Source organism: Lissotriton helveticus, chromosome 11 (genome assembly GCF_964261635.1).
Source record: "Lissotriton helveticus chromosome 11, aLisHel1.1, whole genome shotgun sequence".
NCBI classification, from domain to species: domain Eukaryota; kingdom Metazoa; phylum Chordata; class Amphibia; order Caudata; family Salamandridae; genus Lissotriton; species Lissotriton helveticus.
This window is the reverse complement of record NC_136072.1, coordinates 1,171,430,452-1,171,455,209: the sequence shown is the minus strand read 5'-3', so window position 1 is coordinate 1,171,455,209 and position 24,758 is coordinate 1,171,430,452. Positions and strand designations below refer to the sequence as shown.

Genomic DNA, 24,758 nt, shown 5'->3' with positions numbered 1-24,758 from the left:
TCTTGAAACCCTTGCTAAGGGTTGATACTGGGTAGCCCCTATCTCTCAGTTTCTCAGTTAGTCCAGAGGACTGTTCTTTGAAGTCTGTCAGTGTGCTGCAGTTTCTTCTCAGTCTTAAGTACTGCCCATAAGGAAGATTCTCCTTCAGAAGGCGGGGATGGAAGCTGCTGAACTCTAGTAGATTATTTTTAGCTGTTGGCTTGTGATGAGTTTTTGTAGTTAGACACGTGCCGGAAACCGAAATTACTACATCTAGAAAGACAATGTCAGTTTTGCTGGTGGTGTTAGTAAACCTAAGGTTATGGTCAAGGGTGTTGATCCACAACAGGAATGACTCAAGGTCACTATCAGTGCCTGTCCATAGGAGCAAAATATTGTCAATGTAGCGCTTCCATAAAAGCATGGAAGGCGAAAATTCTGCGGTTGGCGGCAAGATGTATTTGGCTTCAAAATCTGCTACGTAGAGTCCGGCCACACTAGGGGCAAAGGTGCTGCCCATAGATGTACCTGAGCATTGGAGGAACAGCTTGTTCTTGAATGAGAAAAAATTCTCTGAGTGCTATAGTAGCACATTCGATGATAAATTCCTTGGGTGTCTGATAACTCCACTCAATTGAGTTGAGTACTCACCCAGGACTTTGGTGTCGTCCTGGGGGATGTTAGTATAGAGACTTTCAACATCCAGTGTCACCAGAGTGACTGCGTTTTCTTCAAAGGTGATACCTGAGAGGAGCCGTAATAGGCTCTTGGTGTCTTTAAGATAGGTCGGGGTTGACTGCACCAAAGGCTTTAAGAATTGGTCGCAGAATCGTGAAAGAGGCTCCAAGAGGGAGCCTATCCATGACACTATGGGACGCTCAGGTGGTGGCAACCGATTTTTGTGCATCTTTGGCAGTGTGTAAAAATATGGTATGACATCACTGTTGCTGTTCAGAAAATCTGCTTAATTTTTGGACAGGTGTCCTCTTTCTTCCGCCTGTCTTACTAGGGTAGTGATCTTTTTGGTCAGGTCAGCAGTTGGATCTTTAGTCAGTGGAGTGTAGTTCCTATTGTCTCCTAATAGATCCTCACAGGTTTTATCATAGTCTATAGTATTTTGTATGACAATCCCTCCACCTTTATCCGCCGGCTTGATGGTTATTGCGGTGTCGCTCTACAATTGTTGGAGTGCTTGGTATTCAGCAGTGGTGAAATTGCCAAATGTTTTTGGGTTCTGGCAGGACTCCAGGTCTTTAAATACTGCCTGTTCAAAGGCGGTAATAGCCGCTGGTGCAGTGTGTGGAGGCGGGGTGAAAGTCGAGTTGGGTCTCAACCCGGTATCACCTTTCCGAATGGATTCCTTGGGGTCTGTTTTACCTTCAAAGAAAGCTTTCAGCTTTAGCTTGCGGAAGAAACCAGCAAGTTCACAATGCAGTTTGAATCTGTCAGGTCTTGCTGTGGGGACAAACCCTAGGCCTTTCTCTAAGACCTGGATCTCAATTGGTGTTAGTACCCTTTCAGAAAGATTAGTCACTAGACTCACACTCCGCTCGTTCCTGGTTGTTGATTGTTGCTGCGAGTGTGGTTCGCTACCGAGTCGTCCTCTTCCCAGGATACCCTGTTGCTGCCTCTCCTTTTGCCCCTTCCTCTCAGGCCGCTCTCTAAAAAAGGCGGTCTGTATTGGTTGTGGAAGTTGACAGGGGGCATAAACCCTGGGTTCCAACCCATAAAGGGATACTGAGGTTGTTGATAAGGGTAGGGGTGGGGGCCCATATCCATTTGTGGTGGCTGCCATTGCTGATGGTAACTCTGGTTGCCCGGTCTACCTCTGTTGTTCCTGTTGCCGCGATTACCTCTTCTGGTTTGTTTGAAGGAGCCATTACTTGACCCACTGCTATTGGAGGAGTCATCATCTGAGTGATCGGATTTGCTAGCATTCCTCACTGGGGGGTAAAGGTTGCAGGGGAATAAGAATATACTTTTTCAAAATCAAATTCTTTTGATCCTTTTGGAATTTCGTTGCTTTTGACTGCATTAGATTATCCTTATACTCATTGAGTTCCTTATTTAGTTCATCCAACCTTTTCTTGTACCCAGTTATTGTGGCCTTAAAGTGAGACTCTGTGTCTCTGATTTCGACCATCAGTGCTTCAGGATTGTGCGGATGTGCTCACGTTTTTTCTCAGTGAGGTTTTCCCACTCGGTCACCATGGCGAACTTGGGCCTGACATACTCTGAATCTGAAGTAGAGGCTCTTATGTCAGATCCTGCACTATTCGCAGACCCTCACATATCCCAAGCCATAGCAAATACCACAGAGTGGGGAAAACCTCACTGAGAAAAAACGTGAGCACATCCGCACAATCCTACATGGTACCATCTTAAAACAATATCTCCTTTCAAATACAGCACCGAGGGGTATGCTAGTTACCAACGCCCTCGCATTTTTCTCAACGATGCAACAGAAAGGACTGGGCCATGATCGCGTGGCACTGCACGCGTGATTGGCTCGTCCTAATCATAAAAACAGCGCTCAGAACAGGAACAGAGGTAGACCGGGCAACCAGAGTTACCATCCGCAATGGCAGCCACCGCAAATGGGAATGGACCCCCACTCCTACCCATACCAACAACCTCAGTATCCCTTTATGGGTTGGAACCCAGGGTTTATGCCCCCGGTCCACTTTCACAACCAATACAGACCGCCTTTTTTAGAGAGCGGCCGGAGAGGAAGGGGCAAAAGGAGAGGAAGCAACAGGGTATCCTGGGAAGAGGACGACTCGGTAGCGAACCACACTCGCAGCAACAATCAACAACCAGGAACGAGCGGAGTGTGAGTCTAGTGACTAATCTTTCTGAAAGGGTACTAACACCAATTGAGATCCAGGTCTTAGAGAAAGGCCTAGGGTTTGTCCCCACAGCAAGACCTGACCGATTCAAACTGCATTGTGAACTTGCTGGTTTCTTCCGCAAGCTAAAGCTGAAAGCTTTCTTCGAAGGTAAAACAGACCCCAACGAATCCATTCGGAAAGGTGATACCGGGTTGAGACCCAACTCGACTTTCACCCCGCCTCCACACACTGTACCAGCGGCTATTACCGCCTTTGAACAGGCAGTATTTAAAGACCTGGAGTCCTGCCAGAACCCAAAAACGTTTGGCAATTTCACCACTGCTGAATACCAAGCACTCCAACAATTGCAGAGCGACACCGCAATAACCATCAAGCCGGCGGATAAAGGTGGAGGGATTGTCATACAAAATACTATAGACTATGATAAAACCTGTGAGGATCTATTAGGAGAAAATAGGAACTACACTCCACTGACTAAAGATCCAACTGCTGACCTGACCAAAAAGATCACTACCCTAGTAAGACAGGCGGAAGAAAGAGGACACCTGTCCAAAAATGAAGCAGAGTTTCTGAACAGCAACAGTGATGTCATACCATATTTTTACACACTGCCAAAGATGCACAAAAATCGGTTGCCACCACCTGGGCGTCCCATAGTGTCAGGGATAGGCTCCCTCTTGGAGCCTCTTTCACGATTCTGCGACCAATTCTTAAAGCCTTTGGTGCAGTCAACCCCGACCTATCTTAAAGACACCAAGAGCCTATTACGGCTCCTCTCAGGTATCACCTTCGAAGAAAACTCAGTCACTCTGGTGACACTGGATGTTGAAAGTCTCTATACTAACACCCCCCAGGACGACACCATCAAAGTCCTGGGTGAGTCACTCAACTCAATTGAGTGGAGTTATCAGACACCCAAGGAATTTATCATCGAATGTGCTACTATAGCACTCAGAGAATTTTTTCTCCTTCAAGAACAAGCTATTCCTCCAATGCTCAGGTACATCTATGGGCAGAACCTTTGCCCATAGTGTGGCCGGACTCTACGTAGCAGATTTTGAAGCCAAATACATCTTGCCGCCAACCGCAGAATTTTCGCCTTCCATGCTTTTATGGAAGCGCTACATTGACGATATTTTGCTCCTATGGACAGGCACTGATAGTGACCTTGAGTCATTCCTCTTGTGGATCAACACCCTTGACCATAACCTTAGGTTTACTAACACCACCAGGAAAACTGACATTGTCTTTCTAGATGTAGTAATTTCTGTTTCCGGCACGTGTCTAACTACAAAAACTCATCACAAGCCAACAGCTAAAAATAATCTACTAGAGTTCAGCAGCTTCCATCCCCGCCCTCTGAAGGAGAATCTTCCTTATGGGCAGTACTTAAGACTGAGAAGAAACTGCAGCACACTGACAGACTTCAAAGAACAGTCCTCTGGACTAACTGAGAAACTGAGAGATAGGGGGTACCCAGTATCAACCCTTAGCAAGGGTTTCAAGAGAGCAAGAAACCAGCCGAGAGAGGCCCTGCTGGAAGAAAAAATCAATAACCAAGAAGCATTACCACTCACATGTGTAACCACATATAACAGCCTATCTAACCTCATAAAGAAGACAATAAACAAACATTGGAGTATCATAACATCCTCCAAAGAGGATTGGGAAAAGCCTCTCTTCTCTTTCAAGAAGGGTCGTAGTCTGAAGGATGCCTTAGTCCACACTCGTCCAAAAGAAAAGACACCCCCCAAAATCCCTACAGTCACGGCAGCATGGGGTTTGCCTCAAGTCATAGGGCACTACCCCTGTTCAGATTGCAGCGTATGCCACCTAACGGAGGCTTCAAAAACACTCGTGTTGGAACAAGGAAAAACCTGGACACAGATTGCACACACTAACTGCAATTCAATGGAGTGTATTTAATCACATGTCCCTGTGCCTTACGTTATGTTGGCATGACGACACGCAAAGTGAAACAGCGTATCTGTGAACACCGTAGTAATATCAGGTGCAGAAAAGCAACAACTAAGTTGAGTCGTCACTTTCTGGATTAAAATCATACCACCAATGACATGAAATTGACAATTATTGAGGCAATCACTGGTACCACTAATGTAACAAGCAGGCTTTTTGAAAAGGAGCAGCGCTGGGTGTACCGTTTAGGCACCAACACCGTTGGGCTGAATGATGACATCCCGTGGAATACGGTTCTGGGTTAACAAGATAGTCTCAACTACCCTATAGTCTCTATTTATGCTCTTGTACAGCTATATCTGCAAACTAAACACAGTACTCTTTTTCCATCCAAATGGTCACTCTCTAAACGAATGACAACCCCACCATTGTGTAGCCTTATTGTCACAATGTCTGCATACTCGCGCCCTTTGTCATAATGTGTGCATAGCTATGGCCATTGTCTTGAGAACCCCCTCCAGCTTTGAACAGTCTAGGCAGCCTGCCCCACAATGTATTTATGGTATAATGCACTTTGACATTAATCGTTGCAAAAACTCCTATCTCCCACGCAGCTTTATTATCTGCACACCCCTTGTTCATACTCATTCTCTTGGCAATTCTGAGCGTTTTCGACACTCGGGGTTATTTTCACCAATAGCTTTTATTTTCACAAGGTCTGCACTTTTGGACTCCGTGCCACCTAGTGTTTAGACTTATGCAATTCTTAGCATTTGATGACTCGCAGCTTCGCCCCTATGGCTGCTTATACCCACGCATCGTTTCTTGCATTGTTTTTGAACAGTGTTATGATCGCATAAAGCTTTCTACCTACATTCAATCCGCTGGGCCTCCCCTATTGGTTATGACATTCATACCTCGGTTTGGATACACGCCGCGCCCCTCCAACCAGGGCCGGCGCGCTCCAAGCCTCGCTCTTGCACGGGACACGCCCACCCGGAAGAGCGCGGAAGAACGAAGAAACGCTTTTTAAACCCATTTACCGGCCCCGCTCTCCATAGTCTGGGTCCGGTTTTGAGGCTGTGCGAGGTGCATAAGCGGGCTGAGAGCGTTGAGGGCGAGAGTCACACCACCACCACGATCTGCCTATTTCGACAAGATCGAGCTAAGTAAAACCCGATCCTGTGTATTTCAAGCCTCTGCTTTCTAATTTCAGGATGTGCCAGGTACGCTCCAACCCCCCTCCCGAGACCCATGGTGCAGTTAGCGCCATATTCTAAAGTGAGATATGATTTGAATTTATGAACCTTTCAGTGGGGTCACAGACCTTTGGTCCATTGATCCCTCCTATGGAGTACTTGTGTCGTGTTTTTAACCCCTTTCTAGCTAATTTGTGTGTTTTAAACACCTTTTTCCACTTCACTTCCCAGAGTTAGTGGTATCATCCCTATAGGGCTATATGGATGGTGTTAATTCTAGTGTTTATTTGGGAACACAATTTATGCCACAACTATGGAGCACCCTGGACAAAAGCAATGACCTATATTCACAACTAATTGTGTGTATGTCTTCTGTGTTTGTCTGTGTCATTTGCTGTACAGGTGCAGAAACACTCCGCAATTAGGAGTATTTTTGGAATGAGCAACCTGCTCTTCCGCCTTTTTTTATGCACTTTATCACTTTTTTGATTTTTTTCACTTTCACGCCCCCAGGTCCGGGTGGACGATTAGAGAGTCCATACCGCCGGGGTTTAATTCTGTCCTGATGAATGCCTAGGTAAATTTAAACCACTGATAAGGCTGAAACATGTTGACTGGCTAATGTATATTCTGAATTAACCAATCCATTACCTTTGGCAGTAAATTCAGATACATAACCCTTTTATTCGTGTCCTAGGGATCAACCATTAAACATTTTTGTAGATACCCTTTAGGCACCTTTAATTTTAAACCTCACAGCACGCACTTTTCACACAACCAGCTCCGCAGTCTTCTGGCGTCGTAGCACACCAAAGAGGCATTCGGCCTCTGTGGTGGGGCCCTATGATGAAGCATGACACTGACCAGGTCGGTGTGTGAGGGCTTTCTTTTCCACCCAAAGTGGGTGTGTGATTCCCCCAGTTGCTTCGCTCCGTCTCTGTGGCTTCTTGAGACCTAATTAACCTCTCTTCTCTTGTTTATTTGCATTTTTCTAGTTAATGTCCTTTGGTCCTTTGAGTGTTGAACATTTGTCTCAGTTTTCTCTCGGTGCATTCATCTGGTGTCTTTCTGTACTACTTGGGAAGTGCAGATCTCCTCATTCTCTGCAGTATGAGGAGATATTATTAGATCTAATTCTTACTTATCCAGTGATAAGCCAAAGTTAGGTGTTGTTGGGACAGAAGTCAGAAGTCAATCAATCAATCAGTGCATTTATATAGCGCGCTACTCACCCGGGGGGGTCTCAAGGCGCTTGGGGAGGGGGTCTGCTACTGCTCGAACAGCCAGGTCTTGAGCTGCTTCCTGAAGGCGAGGTGGTCCTGGGTCAGGCGGAGGTGGGTCGGGAGGGAGTTCCAAGTCTTGGCGGCCAGGTAGGAGAAGGACCTTCCTCCTGCGGTGGCTCTTCGGATTCGGGGTACGGCGGCGAGGGCGAGGCTGGTCGATCGGAGCTGGCGTGTGGGGGTGTAGAAGTTGAGGCGGCTGTTGAGGTATCTTGGGCCTTGGTTGTGTAGGACTTTGTGTGCGTGGGTGAGGAGACGGAAGGTGATTCTCTTGTTGACCGGGAGCCAGTGCAGGTCTCTCAGGTGTCCGGAGATGTGGCTGTGTCGGGGGATGTCGAGGATGAGTCTTGCTGAGGCGTTCTGGATCCGTTGGAGTCTTTTCTGGAGCTTGGCGGCGGTTCCGGCGTGGAGGGCGTTGCCGTAGTCTAGTCGGCTGGTGACGAGGGCCTGGGTGACCGTCTTCCTGGTCTCGGTGGGGATCCACCGGAAGATCTTACGTAGCATGCGCAGGATGTTGAAGCACGAAGAGGAGACGGCGTTGACTTGTCTGGTCATGGAGAGGGAGCAGTCCAGGACGAAGCCCAGGTTGCGTGCGTGGTCTGTTGGTTTGGGTGCGCTGCCCAGGGCGGGGGGCCACCAGGAGTCGTCCCAGGCGGAGGGTGATGATCCCAGGATGAGGACTTCCGTCTTGTCCGAGTTCAGTTTCAGGCGGCTGTTCATCATCCACTCGGCTACGTCTTTCATCCCTTCGTGTAGGTTGGCTCTGGCGGTGGCGGGGTCGTTGGTGAGGGAGAGGATCAGCTGGGTGTCGTCGGCGTAGGAGATGATGTTGAGGTTGTGTTGGCGTGCGATGGCCGCAAAGGGGCTCATGTAGACATTGAAGAGGGTGGGGCTGAGCGAGGAGCCTTGAGGGACGCCGCAGATGACTTCGGTGGCTTCTGATCTGAACGGGGGGAGGCTGACTCTGTGTCCTTCCGGCGAGGAAGGAGATGATCCATTCTAGTGCCTTCTCCTGGATTCCGATGTTGCTGAGGCGCTGCACTAGGGTGCGGTGGCAGACAGTGTCGAATGCCGCGGAGAGGTCCAGGAGGATGAGGGCTGCTGTTTCTCCGTTGTCGAGCAGGGCTCGGATGTCATCGGTGGCTGCGATGAGGGCGGTCTCGGTGCTGTGGTTGGCCCGGAAGCCAGACTGCGAGAGGTCGAGGGATCCGTTCGTCTCGAGGAAGGCTGCCAGCTGCTTGTTGACGGTCTTCTCGATGACTTTGGCCGGAAACGGGAGGAGCAAGATGGGGCGGTACTTTTTGAGTTCGGTGGGGTCCGCTGAAGGTTTCTTCAGTAGGGCGCTGAGTTCGGCGTGCTTCCAGCTCTCCGGGAAGGTAGCGGTGTCGAAGGAGGTGTTGATGATGTCCCGCAGGTGGGGTGCGATGACGGCGTCGGCCTTGTTGAAGACGTGGTGGGGTCAGGGGTCGGTAGGGGATCCGGAGTGGATGGAGTTCATCGTGCGGATGGTGTCTATGGTGTAGATCGGGGTCCAGGCCCGGAGGGCGGTGGTGGGGGGCGTTGGTGCGTTCGTGGGGTGCGTCGGTTATGTGCTGAAGCCGTTGTGAATGTCCGCAATCTTGTTGTGGAAGTAGCAGGCGAGGGAGTTGCAGAGGTCTTGTGAAGGGGTGATGTCGTTGGTTCCGGCGTTGGTGTTGGAGAGCTCTTTGACGATGTTGAAGAGTTCCTTGCTGTTGTGTGCGTTGTTGTCCAGTCGTTCCTTAAATGCAGTTTTCTTGGTGGTGTGGATCAGTTGGTGGTGTTTTCGGGTGGCGAGCTTCAGGGTGGTCATGTTGTCTGGTGTTGGGTCTCTGCGCCAGGCTTTCTCGAGGGCTCGGCAGTTCTTCTTGGAGATCTTGAGTTCGTCGGTGAACCATGGGGCTTTCTTGCTGCCGGGTCTGCTAGGCGGGGTCCTCAGCGGGGCGAGGTCGTCTGCGCAGTTGCTGATCCACTTTGTGAGGTTGTTGGCGGCCTGGCTGGCGTTCGCTGAGCTGGCGGGGGGTGTCCTGGCTCAGGGATGCGGCGAGCTTGTCGGGCGTGATCTTGTTCCAGTTTCTGCGTGCAACCTGTTGTTGGTGGTGGTGGATCGTGTTCTTTCTGAAGCTGAAGTGGATGCAGGTGTGGACCGTCCAGTGGAGTCCGGTGGCGTGGCTGAAGGCGATGTTCTTGCTGGATGAGAAGACGGGGTCGAGCGTGTGTCCGGCGTAGTGGGTGGGGGTGGTCACCAGCTGCTTGAGACCGAGGTTGGCGAGGTTGTCCAGCAGGGTGGTGGTGTTGCGGTCGTTGTTGTTCTCCAGGTGGAAGTTGAGGTCCCCGAGGAGGATGTAGTCGGTGGAGGGGAGAGCGTGCGGGCTGATGAAGTCTGCGATGTCTTCGCTGAATTGTGTGCGTGATCCCGGGGGTCTGTAGATGAGGGTGCCTCTGAGGGTGGTCTTGGGATCGGTGTGGATCTGGAAGTGCAGGTGTTCGGCGGCTCTGAGGGTGTCGTCGGAGTTGGTTGTGATGCGGATGGTGTTCTTGTGGATGATGGCGATGCCTCCTCCAGTCTGGTTGACGCGGTCCCTCCGGGTGATCTTGTAACCGTCCGGGATGGCGATGGTGATGTCGGGCGCCGAGGAGGCGTTCATCCAGGTCTCCGTGAGGAAGGCGACGTCTGGTGATGTTGTGTCGAGCAGGTTCCAGAGTTGGACGGCGTGTTTGTGGACGGAGCGGGTGTTGATCAGGATGCACTTCAGATGGTTGTTGCTGGTGGTCTGCTTGGTGGGAGCTGGTGTAGTGCAGGTCCGGATGCAGGTGTACTTGCAGGAGTGGCAGCTGAAGGGTCCGTGGGTGCGTCTCGGGGTGGCACGGTAGCATCCCGGGATCCGGCCGGTGTTGAGTGCGCTGAGTTCGGTGGCGTCGTAGGTCCGGCGGGTGGGCTGGTGTCTGCGGAGGCCAGGGGTCCTGGCGCTGGGCGCGGGCCAGGCGCGGACGGGCGCAGACGGGCTTACCTTTGGCGCACCTTCGGCGCGCTTAGGGCGCGCCCGCTGCGCGTTTGCCACTCTGCCATATGAGGAGCGTGGGGGGGCGGAGCGAGGGAGGAGCAGCTGGGAGGCGGGATCGGGGCGGCGAATGGGAAGGGAGAGAGAGGGAAGGGGGCGGGGCCGCAGGGGGGCAGCGCCGGGGAGCGGGCGGGAAACGCGACCGGGGCTGGAGGGGGAACAAACGAGGGGGAACAACGAAAATCAGAGGGCACAACAAGCGGACAGCAGAAAAGGTACAAAAAGGTACAAAACAAAGTTACTTAGAGCAGGGGGCAACGCAGGGAGAAAACGATGGAAAAAACAATACAATACAACAGGGAGCAACGCTGACACAAGCGAGGTAGAATACAGCCGTGCAGCAGAGGAACTACCGCTCCAGCAGACCAGGAGCACAGCTGCGGGCAGTGGCGGCACTCGGTAGGATTGGAACCTGGGCTTACTCGCAGAGTGTGCGCGGTGTGTGGGGTGACCGGCCCAGAGGGTCAGAGGTCACTGCCCACCACTGCGTGCACTCTGCACTATATTGCCCAGTGGGAGGGAGGAGCAGCTGGGAGGCGGGAGCGGGGCGGCGAATGGGAAGGGAGAGAGAGGGAAGGGGGGCGGGGCCGCAGGGGGGCAGCGGGTGGGAAACGCAACCGGGGCTGGAGGGGGAACAACGAAAATCAGAGGGCACAACAAGCGGACAGCAGAAAAGGTACAAAACAAAGTTACTTAGAGCAGGGGGCAACGCAGGGAGAAAACGATGGAAAAAACAATACAATACAATACAACGGGGAGCAACGCACAGCATGTCCTCTGCATGTCTGGAAAGTGTGCTTCACCTGCCTTATGCTGATCTCCAAGCAAGTCATTTACTGTATGGTTTGTAGACTCCTACCTCAGTGAACATGTCAGTCATTTTTTTAAATTTCTTTTTAGAGTTTTATATAGCACAAACTAGACCCAAGACATCGGGTATCAGAGCGCTTTACATGAGCACCCGTTTTGTTACAGATTGACACATTCATTTTTGTTAGACACGGGGAAATTAAATGATTTGCCAAGAATCACTGGCTGTTGAGCGTCGTTGCCGAGACTCAAACCCGGTCCCCCAGCTTCGAGGTCAACCGTACTAGCCGTAAGGCTACTTCCTCTCCCCAGCATGTCCACTGAGCGTCTCACTGTTTACATGGATTGTGACACTAGAGCTTGGCTCTGGGTTAGAGGGGAGGCATGCATAGTGCACCCCTATTTTACATGTAGTGGCTACTGCCCTCTCTACACAGGCCGTGATAGACTGACATCGGTGGCATCAATAAATCTATAGCCCGAGATACCTGTATTCCTGTATCCCCGTTTTCTAATAAGGGAGGACAACTAGCCACCCTTCTGATCAAGTCTGTGCAGTCTTCCATGCCTGTGGTCCTGTTGCCTTTGTCTACCTGACTTGTGTTTGAGAGCCCCTGGGTGTACTGGGAAGGGATGGTGAGTTGAGCCCTTGTTTGTAATGGGAGCTGTTCTGCTGGACATTCCAGTTCCCCCGTGCCCCTTCCTATTCCCTGGAGAATCCTGATGAGCTGGGGGTAGACACTCACTCTTACCTGTGTTAAGCTGCACAAACTATGCTAGGAGGGACCTTTCTGTCTGGTGTTGGTTAGAACCTCCTGGTTTAGAGTTAATTAGCATTCCTCTCTGGGGAATAACCCGGGCTGGCACTGTGAACATGCCATAAATGTGCCTTGTGATTGAGGGGGGCCCACGATTCAAAAGTAGCACACCCTCTGATTGTATCAGCCTACCAATCAGAGGTGTTAAGTCTAGCCTTAAAGGGCAGTTGTTCCAGACTGGTCTATGATTCTACCAAGGTGCCCCACACCGGTCCGTTCAAGGAGGCCAACCACGACCCATGGTTTGAAGGCAAGATTAAAAGCTTGCTCACCGTGTCTCTGAAACGTGAAGTTTTCTCTTTGACTGGTGGATTATGCTGCACAGGAGGTTGCCAGTTTGGCAAGGAACAAGGGCATCGGTCAGGAGCATCGGTCAGAAAAACAGCTGTTCATGTGAAGCTTGTGGAGCTAGCGCTTTGAACAAGGACATTGCCAACAGCTGCTCAAGATGAGGAAGCTTGGACCACATCAATGGAGACCGGGAGACGGGAAAGCTTGATCAGAGTTCTTGAAGCTGAGATCACTTTGCCCAGAGCCCACCCCCGTGCCCTGGGAGCATGTGACTTCCAGTTACAATCAGTAACTGGTGAAAGAGTGTCCCGTGGTACAGGCTCTACCTTTCTTATTGTAACAACGGGAGGTATCCGGTTGTGTTGGTACTCTGACCAGTCACTACCCTCCTGCAGCTAGCCGGTGGCTACTTGACTAGAGGGACTCCAGTAAACTGGGCCAAGACATTGGGCATCTTTGATCAGATCCCTGACGCCACTAGAGTGGTGTCCTTGCTCTGGACTGGGGTGCCCATCTGTTTCTTTGGGTGGGGGGTAATGCTGTTTGGTGTCAGAGGGTTTTAGAGACATCTCTTTTTCACTGTTAATCCTAGTTTGTGAGTAGTAAAGTACTTTTCTTTTATAAAAAGTAATGCACTGACTGGACATTAGTATTATCAGCTGGTAGTACGGTGTGCACTGTATTCCGAGTGTTTAACCCCACCTCACCTCCTTGAGTAAGCCTTAGACTGCTCTGTCTCACTACCCTGAGAGAGTCAACTGCTGGTGAGGAGTACTTGGTTATCCTGTTTTAGGTCTACTAGTACTGAAGCCCCAGGACACCAGCGGGGAACACCCCGCAATGGAGCACAGTAACCCCTGAGTGCCCTCATGCCCCGGAAGCCCGGTCTAACAGACATTGATTCTGTAACCTTGGTTTTTCTGTCTGTATTTATACGGGTCTTTCCATAATTCCAGCACATGTCTATTTTCAGGTTTGTTTATGGATAGACATGCGGACTTCACTATAAATAGTCCCTGTTTAAATGTGTAAATCCACTACAAGTTCGTCTTGCGTTTTTGATGGTTTACTTAATGTTAATTTATGTACTTTACTCTCGCGTACAAAATCAGTTCTGCTTCTATTGTAAAACTGGATTATCTGATCATCACTTCAGGTGATACTTGTTCATGTAGCGTGTATATAATAGTCTAAATGTTGGTATTTTTATCACACGCTTCTTCGACATGTTGAAGTTGGCTATATAAACCGTCAAATCTGGGGGTGAGCCAGAATGTTGGATTTTTTTCTAGAATGGCTGTCCGATTCTCTGTTGATTTGCTGCACTTTTGGGCCTTCACTCTTCAGATTTCACTTAATGCTGTATTTAAGTTGAACTCTAAAAGCCTTCATGGCAATCGATTTCTGTGTCCTGTCACTGATTAATGGAAACTGCTGTTGCGTTTTTATTCTTTCTGAATTGCACTTTAATATTGTAATAAACCTTCATGTTTTTTTCTAAATGATTGATCTTGATCTCACTTTTTGTGTCAGTCTTTATAATTCACTATATTTTGAAGTGCTGTTTAGAATCTGGTCTTTAGAGACACATTGTCTCGTCTATTCTTGAGGAAAGCTCTGTCCCGACCCCTTGCCAGGGCACTATGGGTGTTATGTCTATCTTGCAGATTATCTAAGAGATAGTGCCCACAATACCAGTTAAAAATGTTCTGCTTTTTGCTGAAAGTGGAATTCTTGGGTTTCCTTTCCTTTATTTATGAATTGTGCATATTTTGAGTGGGCATTTGTCGCTGGTTTCTCTTGCCCCATCAGGTAATCACTTTTGGTCTGTTCCCAGTGGTATGTGGGTGATGCCACAAAAGTTATGTGCTGTGATAGAAATTGTCACAGAGGTCGGGGATTCCCTCACACTGTCCCTGGGGCTGCAGCAGTCCCCCCAGGGCCAGGGGCCACCTATGCTACACAGTACTGTGTGTCATGTATGTGCAGGTTTCACAGTTGACCAAATGCAACCTGTTGACCTCGTTTCACTGCAAACCCCCCACTACAACAAAGCCTGATTTGTGTTGTCTTTTTAGAGTGCAGCCTGCGTGAGCATGCATTACCGCATGTGTCTCGTTTGCAAGGCACATTTGTATAAAGAAAAGGGCTTGGAGGCCGCCCATTACTTACCATTTGTTGGCTTGCGTGGCACACTTCTTTACAGCCTTGTAATTCATCAAGGCAGTTCTAACATTTCCGTTCGTCTCTGTGGAGCAGGGACCAAGCACTGATTGGTTTAACTTAATCAGCGCTGGTCCGCTTCTCCCGATGTTATTGAGGTGCTATTTGCTTTTTTTTAACTTGTAGTGCCCTGCAAATAGAAGGCATATGGCTGGCAAAAACGTGTCCAGCAGGACAAACAAAATTGCAGAGATTTTTTTCTGCAGTTAACTTTTGTTTTGCCAAGTCTTTTTTTTTCTTACTTTGAACTCATGTTTTCTTTTGTTTTTGATTGTGGGCCCTGTTCTCAAAACATGAGGATTGTTAATGGAAAGCAACATAGTTTCTTTCTTATGCGCAATTTCTGAAAATATGCTTGAACACATAATCGTGCAGTACACCGCAATTCACCCCACATCCATGCCAATCCACCCCAGACCAATCCTATCTGCCCCACTCAGTCCAATTCACTCCATCACATCTCAGTCCTCTTAGCACACCCCACCCCAATCTGCCCAACTCCAGTCCAAAACTATCTGCCCCGTTCAGTCCAAAACTATCTGCCCCGTTCAGTCCAAAACTATCTGCCCCGTTCAGTCCAAAACTATCTGCCCCGTTCAGTCCAAAACTATCTGCCCCGTTCAGTCCAAAACTATCTGCCCCGTTCAGTCCAAAACTATCTGCCCCGTTCAGTCCAAAACTATCTGCCCCGTTCAGTCCAAAACTATCTGCCCCGTTCAGTCCAAAACTATCTGCCCCGTTCAGTCCAAAACTATCTGCCCCGTTCAGTCCAAAACTATCTGCCCGGTTCAGTCCAAAACTATCGGCCCGGTTCAGTCCAAAACTATCGGCCCGGTTCAGTCCAAAACTATCGGCCCGGTTCAGTCCAAAACTATCGGCCCGGTTCAGTCCAAAACTATCGGCCCGGTTCAGTCCAAAACTATCGGCCCGGTTCAGTCCAAAACTATCGGCCCGGTTCAGTCCAAAACTATCGGCCCGGTTCAGTCCAAAACTATCGGCCCGGTTCAGTCCAAAACTATCGGCCCGGTTCAGTCCAAAACTATCGGCCCGGTTCAGTCCAAAACTATCGGCCCGGTTCAGTCCAAAACAATCGGCCCGGTTCAGTCCAAAACAATCTGCCCCGCTCAGTCCAAAAAAATCTGCCCCGCTCGGGTCTACCCACCTCACTCCAGTCCACCCAATGTATCTTAATTCACCCCACTCTAATCCACCACAATCCACCCCACTCCAGTTCACCACAATCCACCCCACTTCACCTCACCCCAATCCAATCCACCCCACTACAGTCCTCCCCACTCCAATCTGTCCCCCTCCAGTCCAATGAATCTGCTCCACTCCAGTACAATCTGCCCCACTCCAATCCAAACAGAAAAAATCTGCCTCCCCCCATTTGCCGCAATTTCTGAAAATATGCTTGAACACATAATCGTGCAGTACACCGCAATTCACCCCGCATCCATGCCAATCCACCCCCTCAACCCAATCCACCCCAGACCAATCCTATCTGCCTCACTCAGTCCAATTCACTCCATCACATCTCAGTCCTCTTAGCACACCCCACCCCAATCTGCCCAACTCCAGTCCAAAACTATCTGCCCCGTTCATTCCAAAACAATCTGCCCCGTTCAGTCCAAAACAATCTGCCCCGCTCAGTCCAAAACAATCTGCCCCGCTCAGTCCAAAACAATCTGCCCCGCTCAGTCAAAAACAATCTGCCCCGCTCAGTCAAAAACAATCTGCCCCGCTCAGTCCAAAACAATCTGCCCCGCTCAGTCCACAACAATCTGCCCCGCTCAGTCCACAACAATCTGCCCCGCTCAGTCCACAACAATCTGCCCCGCTCGGTCCACAACAATCTGCCCCGCTCGGTCCACAACAATCTGCCCCGCTCGGTCCACAACAATCTGCCCCGCTCGGTCCACAACAATCTGCCCCGCTCGGTCCAAAACAATCTGCCCCGCTCGGTCCAAAACAATCTGCCCCGCTCGGTCCAAAACAATCTGCCCCGCTCGGTCCAAAACAATCTGCCCCGCTCGGTCCAAAACAATCTGCCCCGCTCGGTCCAAAACAATCTGCCCCGCTCGGTCCAAAACAATCTGCCCCGCTCGGTCCAAAACAATCTGCCCCGCTCGGTCCAAAACAATCTGCCCCGCTCGGTCCAAAACAATCTGCCCCGCTCGGTCCAAAACAATCTGCCCCGCTCGGTCCAAAACAATCTGCCCCGCTCGGTCCAAAACAATCTGCCCCGCTCGGTCCAAAACAATCTGCCCCGCTCGGTCCAAAACAATCTGCCCCGCTCGGTCCAAAACCATTTGCCCCGCTCAGGTCTACCCACCTCACTCCAGTCCACCCAATGTATCTTAATTCACCCCACTCTAATCCACCCCACTCTAATCCACCACAATCCACCCCACTCCACCCCACTCCAGTTCACCACAATCCACCCCACTCCAGTTCACCTCACCCCAATCCAATCCGCCCCACTCTAATCCACTACAGTCCACCCCACTCCAATCTGTCCCACTCCAGTCCAAAGAATCTGCTCCACTCCAGTACAATCTGCCCCACTCCAGTCCAAAGAATCTGCTCCACTCCAGTACAATCTGCCCCACTTTAATCCAAATAGAAAAAATCTGCCTCCCTCCATTTGGCCCCACTGCAATCCAAACCAACTCCCCAATCCAGCCCAAACCAATCCACCTCATCTCAATCCACCACACTCCAATCCGCCCTACTCTAATCCAATCCACCCCACCCTAATCCAATCCACCCCAGCCACCCCAATCTAATCCACCTCACTGCAATCCAGTCCATCTCACTCCAATCCATCCCAATACAGTCCACTCTGCTCTATTACACTGCACTCTGCCACTCTGTCTCTGAACCACAGAACACTTCTCCAGTCTACTCAACTTTACGACTCTCCAACCTCTACCCCACTCTACTCTAACAAATCCAGTTTGACACTCTACGCCCCCCCCCCCCTTCCAGGACACTCCACACCACTAACTTTTATCCATGCTGAACAGCAGCCACAGTGGTGTACAACGTGGCAAAACCACATTGTAAAAACCAATAGCTCTTGTATAGGCGAGATCTATTGGCTTTGCCATTGTTTGTTTTAAGCTTCATACGGTCATTCTACAGATGAGGTGGATTATGTGCTCTGTGGAGGCTTTGGCTTCCCAGGTGTTTCGAGCTGTGCTCACTCAGCCTGCTGGGGTGGTCAGTTCTGTGGGAGGCTGCGTCGGTGCTACTTGTGTGTTTGTACCTTGTATTACACAAAGGAAGGAAGTTTGCTGGTGTCTCTTTAAACGTGCACTTTGTCTCTCTTCCTCTGCAGCACCTTGGCCCCGGTGGTCGCCATCATCCCCCCTCCTCCAGACATTCAGCCTGTGATCGACAAGCTGGCACAGTACGTCTCTCGCAACGGGATCAAGTTTGAGACCAGTGTCCGTGCCAAGAATGACCCCAGGTGAGGGGGAGGCTGTCTCTTAATCCGTGTCATGATGTAGAGTGTGTGCGTGAAAGAGCTGTCTCTGGCGCAGGTTAGTACAGCTGTCCGTCACTTGATGCACACGTGTGTGCGGGAGAGCGGTCTCTGGCACAGTATGTGTCTCGGGTCAGGTTTGAGACCAGCGTCTGTGCCAGGTAAGGGGGCAGCTGTCTCTTGATCAGTCACGTGATGTACTGTGTGTGTGTGTGTGAGAGCGTGAGAGCGAGCTGTCTCTGGTGCAGGTTAGTACAGCTATCCGTCACTTGATGCACACGTGTGTGCGGGAGAGCGGTCTCTGGCACAGTATGTGTCTCGGGTCAGGTTTGAGACCAGCGTCCGTGCCAGGTGAGGGGGCAGCTGTCTCTTGATCAGTCACGTGATGTACTGTGTGCGTGAAAGAGCTGTCTCTGGCGCAGGTTAGTACAGCTGTCCGTCACTTGATGCACACGTGTGTGCGGGAGAGCGGTCTCTGGCACAGTATGTGTCTCGGGTCAGGTTTGAGACCAGCGTCTGTGCCAGGTAAGGGGGCAGCTGTCTCTTGATCAGTCACGTGATGTACTGTGTGTGTGAGAGCGTGAGCGAGCTGTCTCTGGTGCAGGTTAGTACAGCTATCCGTCACTTGATGCACACGTGTGTGCGGGAGAGCGGTCTCTGGCACAGTATGTGTCTCGGGTCAGGTTTGAGACCAGCGTCCGTGCCAGGTGAGGGGGCAGCTGTCTCTTGATCAGTCACGTGATGTACTGTGTGCGTGAAAGAGCTGTCTCTGGCGCAGGTTAGTACAGCTGTCCGTCACTTGATGCACACGTGTGTGCGGGAGAGCGGTCTCTGGCACAGTATGTGTCTCGGGTCAGGTTTGAGACCAGCGTCCGTGCCAGGTGAGGGGGCAGCTGTCTCTTGATCAGTCACATGATGTACTGTGTGTGTGAGAGCGAGCTGTCTCTGGTGCAGGTTAGTACAGCTATCCGTCACTTGATGCACACGTGTGTGCGAGAGAGCGGTCTCTGGCACAGTATGTGTCTCGGGTCAGGTTTGAGACCAGCATCCGTGCCAGGTGAGGGGGCAGCTGTCTCTTGATCAGTCACGTGATGTACTGTGTGTGTGAGAGCGAGCTGTCTCTGGTGCAGGTTAGTACAGCTATCCGTCACTTGATGCACATGTGTGTGCGGGAGAGCGGTCTCTGGCACAGTATGTGTCTCGGGTTAGGTTTGAGACCAGCGTCCGTGCCAGGTGAGGGGGCAGCTGTCTCTTGATCAGTCACGTGATGTACTGTGTGCGTGAAAGAGCTGCCTCTGGCGCAGGTTAGTACAGCTGTCCGTCACTTGATGCACACGTGTGTGCGGGAGAGCGGTCTCTGGCACAGTATGTGTCTCGGGTCAGGTTTGAGACCAGCGTCTGTGCCAGGTAAGGGGGCAGCTGTCTCTTGATCAGTCACGTGATGTACTGTGTGTGTGTGTGTGAGAGAGCGTGAGAGCGAGCTGTCTCTGGTGCAGGTTAGTACAGCTATCCGTCACTTGATGCACACGTGTGTGCGGGAGAGCGGTCTCTGGCACAGTATGTGTCTCGGGTCAGGTTTGAGACCAGCGTCCGTGCCAGGTGAGGGGGCAGCTGTCTCTTGATCAGTCACGTGATGTACTGTGTGTGTGAGAGCGTGAGAGCGAGCTGTCTCTGGTGCAGGTTAGTACAGCTATCCGTCACTTGATGCACACGTGTGTGCGAGAGAGCGGTCTCTGGCACAGTATGTGTCTCGGGTCAGGTTTGAGACCAGCGTCCGTGCCAGGTGAGGGGGCAGCTGTCTCTTGATCAGTCACGTGATGTACTGTGTGCGTGAAAGAGCTGTCTCTGGCGCAGGTTAGTACAGCTGTCCGTCACTTGATGCACACGTGTGTGCGGGAGAGCGGTCTCTGGCACAGTATGTGTCTCGCAATGGGATCCGGTTTGAGACCAGCGTCCGTGCCAGGTGAGGGGGCAGCGGTCTCTTGATCAGTCACGTGATGTACTGTGTGTGTGTGTGTGTGTGTGAGAGCGTGAGAGCGAGCTGTCTCTGGCGCAGTCTAGAGTACAGCTATCTGTCACGTGATGTACTGTGTGAGAGAGCTGCCTGGCCCAGTCAAGGGTACAGCTGTCCGTCACGTGATTTACTGTGTGTGAGAGTGCTGTGTCTGGTGCAGTCTAGAGTACGGCTGTCCGTCACGTGATGTACTGTGCGTGAGAGAGCGTTCTTTGGCGCAGTCTAGAGTCCAGCTGTCGGTGACCTCATGTACTGTGACAGAGAGCGCGAGCGGTCTCTGGCCCAGTCAAGAGTACAGCTATCTGTCACGTGACGTACTGTGTGAGAGCTGGGTGGCCCAGTCAAGAGTACAGCTGTCCGTCACGTGATACACTCTGTGGTTGAGAGCTGTCTCTGGCACAGTCTTGATTACAGCTGTCCGTCACGTGATGTACTGTGAGAGAGAGAGATAGAGAGCTGTCTCTGGCGCAGTCTAGAGTACAGCTGTCCGTCATGTACTGAGAGTGAGAGGCGGTCTCTGGCGCAGTCTAGAGTACAAAGCAAAACCAAAGGGGATGATGGACGGAGTGTTGAACATTGCAACCACTCACCCCCAGTCACCTGATCTGTGTTTAATCCATCACCATTCTTTAGCTCACTCCACCACCCCAGTTCAGACATGGCCATATGCAAATCAGTCTGACCCTGTGCCTCATGGGAACAGTCCAGCCCGAACTGCCAAGCCATGCCTTCCCTGGACCGGAAACAAGCATCCTAGGATCGGTTTCTGGCTATCAGCCGTCTTTGGGCTAGCTTGAATCCAGTGGCAAAGTGAGCACGGGACCCACGTCCGGGCATACCCTGCCACACTTAGGGCGAACAAAGCAAAACCAAAGGGGACGTCACGTCATGTACTGTGAGAGAGAGCCTCTGGCCAGTCTAGAGTACAGCAGTCTGTCACGTCATGTACTGTGAGAGAGCTGTCTCTGGCGCAGTCTACGGAAGCCTCTTTTTTAAGCTCCGGTGCTTTTAGCTGCGTCGTGGCGCTTTGAACATGACGTTTTGACACCAGAGGACGGCCCAGAGAACGCGCAGGTCCTGGTTGTTCGACGCCAGGCTCGGGGGGCGCCTTGGGGGCAGTGTCCTGACTCTGAACCCGCTCATGTCCCGGCCTTCAAGAGACGCCTGCTGTCTGATCAGAAGCGGGGGATTGTGGGATGGATGCAACATCTGGAACTGCCTTTATATTTGCTAAAGATGAGCATTCGGTCTTGGTGGGCTTCTGGGCGCTGAAGCTCTGGAGGGCTTCAAGCGAGCGTGCCTGGCGGGGTCCATGGGGCTGCCTCGGAGTCTCTCGGACCCGTGCAGCACGGGAGGCGCTATAGCGCCTCGCTAGCCGCAGCGCTTCCTCTCTCGAGTGAATTGGCGAATAATAAGACCTGTGCACGCCAGATTCCAGATTCAGATTCAGATTTTTATTTATTTATGATTTTGGAACTCCGAAGAGATCCTCATAAAAGCATGACAGAGAAAATATACATTTTCATACAATCACAAAAATACACGCTTTCTTTCTCTTCTCTCTATAGGTTTGACTTTCTCCAGCCATGGCATGAGTACAATCCATATTATGAATTTAAGAAACAGTTCTTTTTGCAAAAAGAAGGCGGCAGCATTGCTCAGGTATTGCAGCTTTCCAATTATTTTACAGCTCAGCGGTTCAAAAGTTCACTTATAAATGACTTTTTTTTATATTCGCATTTAAATCCTTGCAGTAAAAAAACCTCAGTCTTGAGAGAAATTGGAATTTTAAAGTGCAGTATTTGCATTGAAATGTTTTTTTCATTTATATTTTTATGCCTTTTTCCAGTTGCTCCTTCCTAGACATATGTTTACTGGAAATGAGTGATGAAATGTAGAGCTTGAATGTTGTTAGCGCGTGAATCTTGCCTGGTAACCGTTTCAGTTGCCAGGTCGTGTATTGCAGAGCTGTGTGCATTGCATCGTTTGTGCTTCGAGCAGACAAATGTCCCTTCTTTCTTTATTTGTACGCAAAATACTCCAGATTGTGGCCTGCAGAAGTAGCTCTGGGGATGGAGCCGATGCAAGGTCTGGTTTCTGAGGTGCATCGACTCATTTGGGGTACTTGGGGGCTGACCTCTATGCATGTTTAATGGCCTGCACAACTTGTCTACAACACCCAGCACGTTTCTCGTGCTTTTTCATTTGTGGTCGTGTAAATTGCACACTCTGTGTTACCTTATTGTTTCCCTTTGTATGGGGCGGTCTGTTAAATGGCATTTGGAGCGCATAGTCTGTTGACCTCTGGGGCCCTATTATGTATAGGGCGCACTTTACCCGTTTAGCCCCGGCACCCCTTAAAACATGTGCGCAAGGTGCAAACGTGTACAGTGCGACCTATTACTGTTTATTTATTTATTTAGAAAGTTTTATATAGCGCGGGCAAGATCTTTGCAGATATCAGAGCGCTTTACATAGAAGGGGTACATGAGGGCGCATAGTCAGACAGATAAATCAATAGAACAAACAGTACAAATAGGTGGCTGCAAAGCCAATCAGGTGAGTAATAAGACAGTTAATACAAATAAGCAAAGGGGTCAAACATATGGTACAGATCGGTACAGAGTATTAACAGAGTTCGAGATAATAGTTCAGGTGTATTTAGCCATGAGGATAGCTTTTACTTCATTTTTAAAGAGTGTAGTGGAAGAGATAAGCCTGGTTTCGGGAGGGAGTGAGTTCCAGATCCTAGGCGCCATTCCTGAGAAGGAGCGCTTGTATGTTTTTTCCTTCCGGAATCTTCGAGGTTTCAGCAGAAGATTGTTTGTGCCTCTAGTGATTCTAGCTCCGCCAGAGATTGTCAGCTTCTGGGTGAGGTATCCGGGAGAGTTCAGGTGTACCGCCTTGCGTGTCATGCAGGCGATTTTCAGATGTATTCTGGCTTCAAAAGGCAGCCAGTTCAGGGATTTCAAGTCAGGGGTAATATGGGAGTGCTTTTTTGACCCAGTGATGAGTCTCGCTGCAGCGTTTCGAGAAGCTCTTAGGGGTGCGGTTGTAGTTAGGGGGAGTCCGCAGAGGGCGATGCTGACGTATTCTATTCGAGGGAGGACTAGTGTTTGTACTGCGGTTTGGAAGTCTTTTGCTGGGAGGAAGGGTTTAAGTTTCCTCAGGGTATTGATTTGGTAGTTCGCTCCCTTTGTTGCCTTGCTGATATGTTGCTGCATGTTGAGATTGGTGTCGAGTGTTATGCCTAAAGATTTTGCTGAGTCCACGATGGTGGGTTGGGCATTGAGTGCGGTTAGGTGTTTAAGCCACATTTGAGTGGTGGAGATGATCGCTGGAGGTGAGATCAGAAGGAACTCTGTTTTCAGGGCATTGAGTTTGAGATGATTATCGGCAAGCCAGGATTGGGTGCCTCTGATCGTTGAGTTCAGGAGCAGGATGTCTTTGGGGGATTGTAATTTGAGATATAGTTGGGCGTCATCGGCGTACATGTGAAAGTGTACATTGGATGCTTGTAGCAAGGTGGTGAGAGGTTACATAACTAGGTTGAACAGAGTTGGGGATAGAGAGGATCCTTGGGGGACGCCTAGCGTTACAGGTATTGGCGAGGACATCAGGTTGTTGCTCTTGAATTTCTGCGATCTGTTGTGGAGAAAGGAAGTGAACCACTTTAGAACGGTTCCAGATAGACCCATTCTAGCGTTTAGTAGATCTAGTAAGTTCTCATGTTTAACGGTGTCGAATGCTGAAGAGAGATCAAGGAGGATGAGGAGGCAGGTCTCGTTTTGGTCTAGCATTTGAAGTGCGTCGTCAATTATGTGAGTCATAGCAGTTTCTGTACTGTGTCCTGCTCGGAAGCCTGACTGGTGAGGATTGAGGAGATCAAATTGTTCAATGTGTTTAGTCAATTGTAGTTGTGCGCATTTTTCCAGCAGTTTGGCGAGAGTGGGAATATTGGTAATGGGACGGTAATTGTTGAGATCAGAGGGGTCGGCTGTAGGTTTCTTTAGAAGAGGTGTGACTTGTCCAACTTTGAGAGAGTCAGGTATGCTTCCTTGTTGGAGAGAGCTGTTGATAATTTTAGTCCAGAGAGGGAGAAGCAAAGGGGTAAAGTCTTTTACTGCGGTAGCAGGAAGGGGGTCCGTGAGGTGATTGGATGGTTTCAGGGTGCTGAGCAGTTTGCCAATTTCTTCTTCCGAGTATGTGCCAAAGGTTGACCATGTAGCATTGTTTTTTGGTTCAATGGGTGCTAAGCACTGGGGTTTGGAGCAGAGGCTTGCGTCAATGAGGAGATCGCTCTTTATGTTGTCCGTTTTTTGGATAAAGAAAGCAGCGAAGTCTTCACAGGAGGGTGCTTCACGCCCAGTGTTGAGTGGTTGGGGTTGATCCTTGGATTGTGATCTGATTAGCTCAAACAGTTTTCTCGGGCGGTTTTTTGCTTGGTCGAGCTGGAGGCTGAAGAAATCTGATTTTCAGCGTTTTATTTCCCTGAAGTAGGCGTTTCTCTTTTTCTTCAGAGCTTTTAGGTGCAGTGCAGAGGGAGCTGATCTCCAGGTGCGTTCTGCCATTCGCATGTCTCGTCTATCCTCATTGAGATTCCCGTCGTACCATGGATTGGAGATTTTAGTAGAGACTCTTTTTAGCTGCATAGGTGCAGCCTCATTAATTATTGAGGTCATAGCGTTGAGATAGTGGTCAGTCAGGGTTTGAACGTCCGTAGCGCCTGTCGGTGGGAGTAGGAGATTGCGACTGTTGGGGGGCAAAGAGCCTGGGTTGAGTTTTTTCATGTCTCTTTTCCAGAC

At 50.3% G+C, this 24,758-nt stretch overlaps 1 protein-coding gene across 5 annotated transcripts in view; it reads left to right on the top strand.

Annotated features, from left to right (window-relative positions):
• The window catches only part of SFSWAP (splicing factor SWAP), a 579,257-nt gene that overhangs the window by 122,198 nt on the left and 432,301 nt on the right, over positions 1-24,758 (top strand). For all 5 annotated transcript variants that reach the window (XM_078667992.1, XM_078667991.1, XM_078667989.1 and 2 more), the window contains exons 9-10: positions 17,793-17,924; positions 21,522-21,615. In XM_078667992.1, the coding sequence (XP_078524118.1) occupies positions 17,793-17,924; positions 21,522-21,615 (226 nt within the window). The remainder of the gene's footprint in view (positions 1-17,792; positions 17,925-21,521; positions 21,616-24,758) is intronic.